This window comes from Nerophis lumbriciformis, linkage group LG26 (genome assembly GCF_033978685.3).
Source record: "Nerophis lumbriciformis linkage group LG26, RoL_Nlum_v2.1, whole genome shotgun sequence".
Lineage (NCBI taxonomy): Eukaryota > Metazoa > Chordata > Actinopteri > Syngnathiformes > Syngnathidae > Nerophis > Nerophis lumbriciformis.
The window spans coordinates 38,279,649-38,292,500 of record NC_084573.2 but is presented as its reverse complement, the minus strand read 5'-3'; the positions used below and the strand labels follow the sequence as shown (position 1 = coordinate 38,292,500).

The window sequence follows — 12,852 nt, the reverse complement described above, 5'->3', positions numbered from 1 at the left end:
TTTTTTTTTTTAACAGAGTAGCCTTGCAGACATGCCATCAATGATTATGCAGCCTGAATTAATATTTATTACATTTGCTGGCCAACCCTTTGGCCAAATCTGGCCCGCCAGTCCCAATTTGGGCATCCCTGCAATACAATACTGTATACAAATATGAAATGTGTTTTAATTACTGGGTGCGTCCGTTATTTTGACATTGTTGGATGGTGCACCGTGACCCCCCCCCAGGCTGGACCATATCTACCTGTGCCCAGAGCAGAAATCACCTCCAGGTCCTCTCTCTGTTTTGCCAAGGTAATGGCTTGGGGCAGATTGAGTGGTGCCGCCAGGATGTCCCTGGTTGGACGCAAAGGACAAGAAAACGAGTGTTACTGAGTAAGTACAGTCATGGGCAAAAATATTGGCGTTTCTGAAAATGGTTGAATTTTTTTATTTTTTTTTGTCCTGTCCAGCTTCTCAGGGAAGTCATATACAAACCCCGTTTCCATATGAGTTGGGAAATTGTGTTAGATGTAAATATAAACGGAATACAATGAGTTGCGAATCCTTTTCAAGCCATATTCAGTTGAATATGCTACAAAGACAACATATTTAATGTTCAAACTCATAAACTTTATTTATTTTTTGCAAATAATCATTAACTTTAGAATTCGACGCCAGCAACACGTGACAAAGAAGTTGGGAAAGGTGGCAACAAATACTGATAAAGTTGAGGAATGCTCATCAAACACTTATTTGGAACATCCCACAGGTGAACAGGCTAATTGGGAACAGGTGGGTGCCATGATTGGGTATAAAAGTAGATTCCATGAAATGCTCAGTCATTCACAAACAAGGACGGGGCGAGGGTCACCACTTTGTCAACAAATGCGTGAGCAAATTGTTGAACAGTTTAAGAACAACATTTCTCAACAAGGAATTTAGGGATTTCACCATCTACGCTCCGTAATATCATCAAAGGGTTTAAAGAATCTGGAGAAATCACTGCACGTAAGCAGCTAAGCCCGTGACCTTCGATCCCTCAGGCTGTACTGCATCAACAAGCGACATCAGTGTGTAAAGGATATCACCACATGGGCTCAGGAACACTTCAGAAGCCCACTGTCAGTAACTACAGTTGGTCGCTACATCTGTAAGTGCAAGTTAAAACTCTCCTATGCAAGGCGAAAACCGTTTATCAACAACACCCAGAAACGCCGTCGGCTTCGCTGGGCCTGAGCTCATCTAAGATGGACTGATACAAAGTGGAAAAGTGTTCTGTGGTCTGACGAGTCCACATTTCAAATTGTTTTTGCAAACTGTGGACGTCGTGTCCTCCGGACCAAAGAGGAAAAGAACCATCCGGATTGTTATAGGCGCAAAGTGTAAAAGGCAGCATGTGTGATGGTATGGGGGTGTATTAGTGCCCAAGACATGGGTAACTTCCGCACACTTTACCGACCAAAGCTATGCTACGACAGAGATGGCAAGAATGTGTGGATATCCTGCGACACTCAAAGCAGATGCATTTCCAACGATAAAGTCAAAGAAATCTGCCGGAGTGTGTGAGCAATTCAGGGACAAAGAACCTCGGTAGCACGGCAAGCAATGGCGGCAGTTTGTTCCCGCAGACGAGCGAGCTAAACCCCCTGGATGTCTTGGCTCACACCGTCCCTTATGCCACCGAAGATGATCAAGAGAAGAATATCGACCCTAGCTTCCCTGGCCTGCTGACATCAACTCCAAAACTGGACAGATCAGCTTTCAGGAAAAGAGCGCGGATGAGGGTATGTCTACAGAATATATTAATTGATGAAAATTGGGCTGTCTGCACTCTCAAAGTGCATGTTGTTGCCAAATGTATTTCATATGCTGTAAACCTAGTTCATAGTTGTTAGTTTCCTTTAATGCCAAACAAACACATACCAATCGTTGGTTAGAAGGCGATCGCCGAATTCGTCCTCGCTTTCTCCCGTGTCGCTGGCTGTCGTGTCGTTTTCCTCGGTTTCGCTTGCATACGGTTCAAACCGATATGGCTCAATAGCTTCAGTTTCTTCTTCAATTTGGTTTTCGCTACCTGCCTCCACACTACAACCATCCGTTTCAATACATGCGTAATCTGTTGAATCGCTTAAGCCGCTGAAATCCGAGTCTGAATCCGAGCTAATGTCGCTATAGCTTGCTGTTCTATGCGCCATGTTTGTTTGTGTTGGCATCACTATGTGACGTCACAGGAAAATGGACGGGTGTATATAACGATGGTTAAAATCAGGCACTTTGAAGATTTTTTTAGGGATATTGCGTGATGGGTAAAATTTTGAAAAAAACTTCGAAAAATACAATAAGCCACTGGGAACTGATTTTTAATGGTTTTAACCCTTCTGAAATTGTGATAATGTTCCCCTTTAAGTGTGTATCAAACTGGTAGTTCTTCGCATTAATCAGTACCCAAGAAGTAGCTCTTGGTTTCAATAAGGCTGGGGACCCCTGCATTAAATACTTTCATTATCATACCCAGTTCGGGGACCCGCCACTAGTCCACAGTGGCCAAAAGTACAGTTATTTGGTGCACATTGGCTATCACCCCGTCTACAACTGAAAGAAAAAAAAGCATTTTCCAGCCTTCTAATCTTGGACGAAAGTCCTGGCTCACAGATTGTGTCTCAATTTGCACATTTTCAGTGTGCAAGGAGAGTAACTGATCCGGGACAGCACTATACTGTCAAAATGTGCACAGTCAGCAATTAAGTAACGCTGCTCCATTTGAGACACAGTGGAGGTCAGGACTTTGTGTCCATCAGTCCAGTTTTTTCCAAAACCAAATGTATTAAAACAGAGGGGTCAAACTCAAGGCCCGGCCGGGGGTCAGTTCTGGCCCGCGACATCATTTTATCTGGCCTGCAAACACCTGGAAATGATATGTGTCAATAAAGTACTTCATTTTTTCTCACTACATGTAATTGATTGTTTTCACTTAGACATAAAAAGTATATGCACGGTGTTGCGTTTTGGACCAGTTTGTTCCTCCCAGGGAATTCAAGTCACAAGTCGCTCCCAAGCTCTTTACGACACTTAAAGCTGAGTAGAAAAACCACCAGAGACAGAATAGGTATTTTGTAATATATTTGCAAAGCTTTGCAAATATATATATATACATTTAGACCAGTCCAGCATAGAACATTCTATCGCGCCGCCAAGATGGTCTGTCCTCCCGACAAAAACCCTCTCCCCTCTTAAATCTCTCTAGTCAAAACACATGCACATTATCTCTCTTTCTTACATTCCAAAGCTTCAAGGTTAACACACACAGTTTACTTGCAGACAAACAGAAAGAGAACAAATGGAAAAACACGAGCTGTTTTCAAATATGACGATGAAATAAAAAGAAGTAACACTTAAATTCGGATATATGTAAATATCTGCCTCCGACAACGGCTTGAAATTGCATACCTTTTAAACTTGAATAGTGTCCAATATTGCAACAAATATTACAGAATATTAGCATACTTTCCCAAACATGTTTGTCTCAATAAAAATAAATACTTAAATATCTGCTCGACTTATGATTTTACAGCAAACTACCCATCAAACCAGAAGAGGCAATTCCAGAAGGAATTGCGTGTGAATGCTCCAATGCTGAAGTTGAAGTGAAATGCTGAATTTCCAGGAAAACCGGAATTTGGTTTGGAACATGGAAAAGTGTTGGTTTGAATGACCAGGATGAGAGGAATAGGTTGAATGGTTTGAGAAGGTTGGAAAAATGTGGGAATTGTGCAACTTGGAAAAATGTCCCATTCATTTCAATGGGAAATTCCTGGAAATTTGGGAAAAGCGGGAATATTTGGAAAATGATTAGGAGCACGAATGTCCTAAATTGGCTGAATTGGTTGGTGTTGGAATTGTTTGAATCGATCAAGAAATGTTGACGTAGTAAATGGTGTTAGGGAATTTCGGGAAAATCAGGAATTTTTTTGAAAATTAATTTGGCGTGCTCTATTTTCCACATTTTTCATCCGATTGAAACCGGTCCAACTTCAAACTGTTCAGCTTATTTGGGAATCGCGGACTTTTCCTTGACAAATTCCAAAAATTCCCAGATTTTCCAGAATTCAAGGTTTTCCGGGGCATTTTTTCAATTCAAAATTAATTACATTTTCCCCCCGATTCCACAGTCAACACAATCCACCATTCTGGAAACTAACTACCTTTTTTCCCAATTTCCAAAAAATTCCAGGATTTTCCAGAATTCCTGGTTTTTCAAAGCCCTATTTCCAGCCTTTTTTCTGTCTACTACTCCTCCCACATTTTTCAACCCACTTCAACCGTTCCCACGTCAAAACATTCCTCTTAATCAGGACAAAAAAAAAAGCAATTTTTCGAACTGGAAAAATTCCCAGTTTTCCCGAAATTCCATAATACCATTTCTCAATTCCACATGTTACTACTTCCACATTTTTCGACCGATTTAAACAATTCCAACACCAACCATTTCAACCCATTCAAGTTTTTTTTTAACCATTTTTTTAAAAATTCCCGAAATTCCCAACATTTTGGAAATTGCCATTGAAATCAATGGGACATTCTTCAAAGTTCTACAACTTCCACATTTTTCCATCTGATTCAAACTGTTCCAACTTCAAAATGTTCAGCCTGTTTGGGAATTGGGTGCTCTACTTCAACAATTCTAAAAGAAATTCCCAGAATTCAAGATTTTCCGGGGCATTTTTCCCATTCAAATTCACCATTTCCACATGTTTCAACCAATTCAAACCATTCCACAGTCAACATATTCCACCATCCTGGAAACTCAAACTACCTTTTTTCTCAATTTCAAAAAAATTCCAGGATTTTCCAGATTTCCTGGTTTTCCAAAGCCCTATTTCCAGCCTTTTTTCTGGCGACTACTCCTCCCACATTTTTCAACCCACTTCAACCGTTTCCACGTCTAAACATTTCTCTTAATCAGGGCAAAAAAAAGTTGTTTTTCGAACTGGAAAAATTCCCAGTTTTCCCGAAATTCCAGGAATTTCATTATACCATTTCTCAATTCAACATGTCACTACTTCCACATTTCTCGACCGATTTGAACAATTCCAACACCAACCATTTCAACTCATTCAAGTTTTTTTTTTTTTAACATTTTCTAAAAATTCCCAAAATTTTGGAAATTGCCATTGAAATCAATGGCACATTCTTCAAAGTTCTACAACTTCCACATTTTTCATCTGATTCAAACCGTTCCAACTTCAAAATGTTCAGCCTGTTTGGGAATTGTGTGCTCTACTTCAAAAATTCTAAAAAAAATTCCCAGATTTCCCAGAATTCAAGGTTTTCCGGGGCATTTTTCCCATTCAAATTCACCATTTCCACATATTTCACCTAAATCAAACCATTCCACCGTCAACATATTCCACCATCCTGGAAACTCCAACTATTTTTTTTCCCAATTTCAAAAAAATTCCAGGATTTTCCAGAATTCCTGCTTTTCCAAAGCCCTATTTCCAGCCTTTTTTCTGGCGACTACTCCTCCCACATTTTTCAACCCACTTCAACCGTTCCACCGTCAAAACATTCCTCTTAATCAGGGCAAAAGACAAAGTTGTTTTTCGAACTGGAAAAATTCCCAGTTTTCCTGAAATTCCAGGAATTTTATAATACCATTTCTCAATTCCACATGTTACTACTTCCACATTTCTCGACCGATTTGAACAATTCCAACACCAACCATTTCAACTCATTCAGACCATTTGAGGGTTTTTTTTACCATTTTAAAAAAAAAATCCCAAAATTCCCAACATTTTGGAAATTGCCATTGAAATCAATGGGACATTCTTCAAAGTTCTACAACTTCCACATTTTTCATCTGATTCAAACCGTTCCAACTTCAAAATGTTCAGCCTGTTTGGGAATTGGGTGCTCTACTTCAACAATTCTAAAAAAAATTCCCAGGATTCAAGATTTTCCGGGGCATTTTTCCCATTCAAATTCACCATTTCCACATTTTTCAACAAATTCAAACCATTCCACAGTCAACATATTCCACCATCCTGGAAACTCCAACTACCTTTTTTCTCAATTTCAAAAAAATTCCAGGATTTTCCAGATTTCCTGGTTTTCCAAAGCCCTATTTCCACCCTTTTTTCTGGCGACTACTCTTCCCACATTTGTCAACCCACTTCAACCGTTTCCACGTCAAAACATTCCTCTTAATCAGAACAAAAAACAAAGTTGTTTTTCGAACTGGAAAAATTCCCAGTTTTCCCAAAAATTCCAGGAATTTCATAATACCAATTCTCAATTCCACATGTTACTACTTCCACATTTCTCCACCGATTTAAACAATTCCAACACCAACCATTTCAACTCATTCAAGTGTTTTTTTTAACATTTTCTAAAAATTCCCAAAATTTTGGAAATTGCCATTGAAATCAATGGGACATTCTTCAAAGTTCTACAACTTCCACATTTTTCATCTGATTCAAACCGTTCCAACTTCAAAATGTTCAGCCTGTTTGGGAATTGTGTGCTCTACTTCAACAATTCTAAAGAAAATTCCCAGAATTCAAGATTTTCCGGGGCATTTTTTCCCATTCAAATTCACCATTTCCACATTTTTCAACCGATTCAAACCATTCCACAGTCAACATATTCCACCATCGTGGAAACTCAAACTACCTTTTTTCTAAATTTCAAAAAAATTCCAGGATTTTCCAGATTTCATGGTTTTCCAAAGCCCTATTTCCAGCCTTTTTTCTGGCGACTACTCCTCCCACATTTTTCAACCCACTTCAACCGTTCCACCGTCAAAACATTCTTCTTAATCAGAACAAAAACCAAAGCTGTTTTTCGAACTGGAAAAATTCCCAGTTTTCCCGAAATTCCAGGACTTTCATAATACCAATTCTCAATTCCACATGTTACTACTTTCACATTTCTCAACCGATTTAAACAATTCCAACACCAACCATTTCAACTCATTCAAGTTTTTTTTTTTTTTAACATTTTCTAAAAATTCCCAAAATTTCCGACATTTTGGAAATTGCCATTGAAATCAATGGGACATTCTTCAAAGTTCTACAACTTCCACATTTTTCATCTGATTCAAACCGTTCCAACTTCAAAATGTTCAGCCTGTTTGGGAATTGTGTGCTCTACTTCAACAATTCTAAAAAAAAAATCCCAGATTTCCCAGAATTCAAGTTTTTCCGGGGCATTTTTCCCCTTCAAATTCACAATTTCAACCAATTCAAACCATTCCACCGTCAACATATTCCACCATCCTGGAAACTCAAACTACCTTTTTTCCAAATTTCAAAAAAATTCCAGGATTTTCCAGAATTCCTGCTTTTCCAAAGCCCTATTTCCACTCTTTTTTCTGTCGATTACTCCTCCCACATTTTTCAACCCACTTCAACCGTTCCACCGTCAAAACATTCCTCTTAATCAGGACAAAAAACAAAGTTGTTTTTCGAACTGGAAAAATTCCCAGTTTTCCTGAAATTCCTGGAATTTTATAATACCATTTCTCAATTCCACATGTTACTACTTCCACATTTCTCGACGGATTTAAACAATTCCAACACCAACCACTTCAACTCATTCAGACCATTCAAGTTTTTTTTTAACCATTTTTAAAAAAAATCCCAAAATTCCCAACATTTTGGAAATTTCCGTTGAAATCAATGGGACATTCTTCAAAGTTCTACAACTTCCACATTTTTCATCCGATTCAAACCGTTCCAACTTCAAAATGTTCAGCCTGTTTGGGAATTGTGTGCTCTACTTCAACAATTCTAAAAAAAAAAATTCCCAGATTTCCCAGAATTCAAGTTTTTCCGGGGCATTTTTCCCCATTCAATTTCACCATTTCCACATTTTTCACCCGATTCAAACCAAACCATTTCACCGACAACATATTCCACCATCCTGGAAACTCCAACTACTTTTTTTCCCCAATTTCAAAAAAATTCCAGGATTGTGTGCTCTACTTCAACAATTCTAAAAAAAAATTCCAGGATTTCAGTTCAACTTCAGCCTAGAGGCAAATTCATACATTATTCGCAGTTACAAACGGCCCTCTGATGGCATCCATATCTGTGATGTGGCCCTGGATGAAAACCAGTTTGACATCCCTGTATTAAAGCATGCATGGAGTGCTGGACAATAACACTGCTCAGCAATCCTTCCTCACAAACGTCCCGGTAGGGCATGAAATGCACTGTGAGTTTACTTTGCTGGAATGCGGAGTGGAGAAGGGTGAGAAACCTCAACGACTACCTATTCCTGGCTCACAGCTAATTGGCCAGAGGTTGGCATGCTACTAACCAGTCTGTGCAGAAACACAGAGATGCACCTATTGTTGCTCAGCTGCCTAATTAAAGGTGTGTCCCCAAGTCTGCAAATGTCTTTTAGTGTGTCTTACCTGCTGACACAGTAGAAGGAGACCAGCTTGTAGATGTCGTCAAAAACAAGAGACGAACCATCTAAGTGAAGAACTGAGTAAACATACACAAATTGAGGGTGATTCTTTGTTTTTAATGATCTGTATTCATGAGGCTTGTAGTTTGTATTTGAACACCTACATGTTTTGTACTCTTGGATATTCAGGTTTTGTACAGGAGACGCGTCCTGGTTCTCTGGTACACGCACTGACAGTGTCATATTTTGGTCCTCGGTGCTCTGGACCAGGAACGCCTGTGAGAACCAGAGTGAGAGATCAGGGTGCAGACAGACCATTTATATGAAACATTACCTTAAATGTGCAAAACCCAAAAGCAGTGAAGTTGTCACGTTTGTGTAAATGGTAAATAAAAAGAGAATACAACGAATCCTTTTCTACTTACAGGTAAAAGCCAGTAAATTAGAATATTTTGAAAAACTTGATTTATTTCAGTAATTGCATTCAAAAGGTGTAACTTGTACATTATATTTATTCATTGCACACAGACTGATGCATTCAAATGTTTATTTCATTTAATTTTGATGATTTGAAGTGGCAACAAATGAAAATCCAAAATTCCGTGTGTCACAAAATTAGAATATTACTTAAGGCTAATACAAAAAAGGGATTTTTAGAAATGTTGGCCAACTGAAAAGTATGAAAATGAAAAATATGAGCATGTACAATACTCAATACTTGGTTGGAGCTCCTTTTGCCTCAATTACTGCGTTAATGCGGCGTGGCATGGAGTCGATGAGTTTCTGGCGCTGCTCAGGTGTTATGAGAGCCCAGGTTGCTCTGATAGTGGCCTTCAACTCTTCTGCGTTTTTGGGTCTGGCATTCTGCATCTTCCTTTTCACAATACCCCACAGATTTTCTATGGGGCTAAGGTCAGGGGAGTTGGCGGGCCAATTTAGAACAGAAATACCATGGTCCGTAAACCAGGCACGGGTAGATTTTGCGCTGTGTGCAGGCGCCAAGTCCTGTTGGAACTTGAAATCTCCATCTCCATAGAGCAGGTCAGCAGCAGGAAGCACGAAGTGCTCTAAAACTTGCTGGTAGACGGCTGCGTTGACTCTGGATCTCAGGAAACAGAGTGGACCGACACCAGCAGATGACATGGCACCCCAAACCATCACCCAACCATGCAAATTTTGCATTTCCTTTGGAAATCGAGGTCCCAGAGTCTGGAGGAAGACAGGAGAGGCACAGGATCCACGTTGCCTGAAGTCTAGTGTAAAGTTTCCACCATCAGTGATGGTTTGGGGTGCCATGTCATCTGCTGGTGTCGGTCCACTCTGTTTCCTGAGATCCAGGGTCAACGCAGCCGTCTACCAGCAAGTTTTAGAGCACTTCATGCTTCCTGCTGCTGACCTGCTCTATGGAGATGGAGATTTCAAGTTCCAACAGGACTTGGCGCCTGCACACAGCGCAAAATCTACCCGTGCCTGGTTTACGGACCATGGTATTTCTGTTCTAAATTGGCCCGCCAACTCCCCTGACCTTAGCCCCATAGAAAATCTGTGGGGTATTGTGAAAAGGAAGATGCAGAATGCCAGACCCAAAAACGCAGAAGAGTTGAAGGCCACTATCAGAGCAACCTGGGCTCTCATAACACCTGAGCAGTGCCAGAAACTCATGGAATCCATGCCACGCCGCATTAACGCAGTAATTGAGGCAAAAGGAGCTCCAACCAAGTATTGAGTATTGTACATGCTCATATTTTTCATTTTCATACTTTTCAGTTGGCCAACATTTCTAAAAATCCCTTTTTTGTATTAGCCTTAAGTAATATTCTAATTTTGTGACACACGGAATTTTGGATTTTCATTTGTTGCCACTTCAAATCATCAAAATTAAATGAAATAAACATTTGAATGCATCAGTCTGTGTGCAATGAATAAATATAATGTACAAGTTACACCTTTTGAATGCAATTACTGAAATAAATCAAGTTTTTCAAAATATTCTAATTTACTGGCTTTTACCTGTATATTCAATTGAATAGACTGCAAACTTTGTTATTTTTTGCAAAAAATTAGCTCATTTGGAATTTGATGCCTGCAACATGTTTCAAAAAAGCTGGCACAAGTGGCAAAAAAAGACTGAGAAAGTTGAGGAATGCTCATCAAAGACTTATTTGGAACATCCCACAGGTGAACAGGCTAATTGGGAACAGGTGGGTGCCATGATTGGGTATAAAAGCAGCTTCCGTGAAATGCTTAGTCATTCACAAACGAGGACGGGGGCGAGGGTCACCACTTTGTCAACAAATTGTTTAAGAACAACATTTCTCAACAAGGAATTTAGGGATTTCACCATCTACGCTCCGTAATATCATCAAAAGGTTCAGAGAATCTGGAGAAACCACTGCACGTAAGCCATGGTATTACGCACCTTGGATCCCTCGCATCAAAAAGCCACATCAGTGTGTAAAAGATATCACCACATGAGCTCAGGAACACTTCAGAAGACCACTGTCAGTAACTACAGTTGGTCGCTACATCTGTAAGTGCAAGTTAAAACTCTACTATTCAAAGCCAAAGCCATTTATCAACAACACCCAGAAACGCTACGCTGGGCCCGAGCTCATCTAAGATGGACTGATGCAAAGTGGAAAAGTGTTCCGTGGTCTGACGAGTCCACATTTCAAATTGTTTTTGGAAACTGTGTACCAAAGAGGAAAAGAACCATCCGGATTGTTCTAGGCACAAAGTGTAAAAGGCAGCATGTGTGATGGTATGGGGGGTGTATTAGTGGCCAAGGCATGGGTAACTTACACATCTGTGAAGGCACCATTAACGCTGAAAGGTACATACAGCTTTTGGAGCAACATATGTTGTTATCATGGACGCCCCTGCTTATTTCAGCAAGACAATGCCAAGCCAGGTGTTACAACAGCGTGGCTTCATAGTAAAAGAGTGCGGGTACTAGACTGTTGAACAACTTAAGATGTACATCAAGCAAGAATGGAGAAAGAATTCCACTTCAAAAATGTGTCTCCTCAGTTCCCAAACCTTTACTGAGTCTTGTTAAAAGGAAAGGCCATGTAACACACTGGTAAAAATGCATTTTTTTGCAATGTGTGAACGTTAAATATCTTGTCTTTGCAGTCTATTCAATTGAATATAAGTTGAAAAGGATTTGTTGTATTCTCTTTTTATTTACCATTTACACAACCTGACAACTTCACTACTTTTGGCTTTTGTAATACTTGCTGTGGTTGATGGTATGACTTAATTTTACAACCCTAGTTCTGATCCAAATCCTTAGAAAACAGGCCCTACATGGCTGTGTACAAGTCGTTTGTCCATGGCCGCTCCACAAGGCAGTCAGAGTTTCTGACAAAAGGTATTTCAATGTGGTGTGAATATAAACATTGGTGTGTCTCACCCCTGCAGTCTCCTTTTCCAGGATGCATCCAATCTGTTCTCGGCTCAGTCCTCTGGTCAACCACACGGACGTGCTTTCTACCAGCCGATCTCTGAAGCTCAGCACTGGAGGTGTGGGAGAGGGTGGTAGGATGAGCGTAGGGATATTTGGGCACGAGGAGAGGGATGGAGACAAAGCTTGGGGGGAGCGTGGAGGAGGCGGAACAAAAGAGGGGGGGGGCTCGGGGAGGATGAAAGTGGAGGGAGACACAGAACAGGGTTTAGGGGAGAGAGGTGGCGGGAGAGAAGATGGAGATGGAGAAGGTGGATAAGAGGGCAGTGGGGAGGTGGGTTTGGAGGCCAGAGGGAGCGAGAAGGGCGGTGGAGGAGGCCGAGAAGGAAGCAGTGAGGTCTTCACGGTCGGAGGTGGTGGTTTGGGTCTGCCCGGTCTTGAGGAGGGGACGGGGACGGGTATGGAAGGGGGAGACAGGGGTGAGGACTGGGGAGTGTCGGCGTGCCTGCGAAGGACAAAGACAAGGTCTGAATTCCACGCTGACAAGTTGGACTCGACGCTCCCGTGTGCAGTTTGAGGCCCCAGGGTAAATCCCACCTAACCTTATCCTTGTCCACACACACACAATGGTCGTTTAAAGCCCTACTGAAATGCGATTTTCTTATTCAAACGGGGATAGCAGGTCCATTCTATGTGTCATACTTGATCATTTCGCGATATTGCCATATTTTTGCTGAAAGGATTTAGTAGAGAACATCGACGATAAAGTTCGCAACTTTTGGTCGCTGATTAAAAAAAAGCCTTGCCTGTACCGGAAGTAGCAGACGAGTAGCGTGACGTCACCGGTTGTGGAGCTCCTCACATCTGCACATTGTTTACAATCATTGCCACCAGCAGCGAGAGCCATTCGGACCGAGAAAGCGACGATTTCCCCATTAATTTGAGCTAGGGCTGCAGCTAACGATTATTTTTCTATCGATTAATCTATAGATTATTTTTTCGATTAATCGGTTAATCTATAGATTATTTTTTTCGATTAATCTATAGAT

At 40.7% G+C, this 12,852-nt stretch overlaps 1 protein-coding gene across 1 annotated transcript in view; it reads right to left on the bottom strand.

The window, feature by feature from the left end:
* The window catches only part of rin3 (Ras and Rab interactor 3), a 61,856-nt gene that overhangs the window by 33,740 nt on the left and 15,264 nt on the right, over positions 1–12,852 (bottom strand). The window contains exons 2-5 of the mRNA XM_061986920.1: positions 11,813–12,308; positions 8,562–8,673; positions 8,402–8,474; positions 245–336 (exon numbers count right to left, since the gene is read on the bottom strand). Of these exons, the coding sequence (XP_061842904.1) occupies positions 245–336; positions 8,402–8,474; positions 8,562–8,673; positions 11,813–12,308 (773 nt within the window). The remainder of the gene's footprint in view (positions 1–244; positions 337–8,401; positions 8,475–8,561; positions 8,674–11,812; positions 12,309–12,852) is intronic.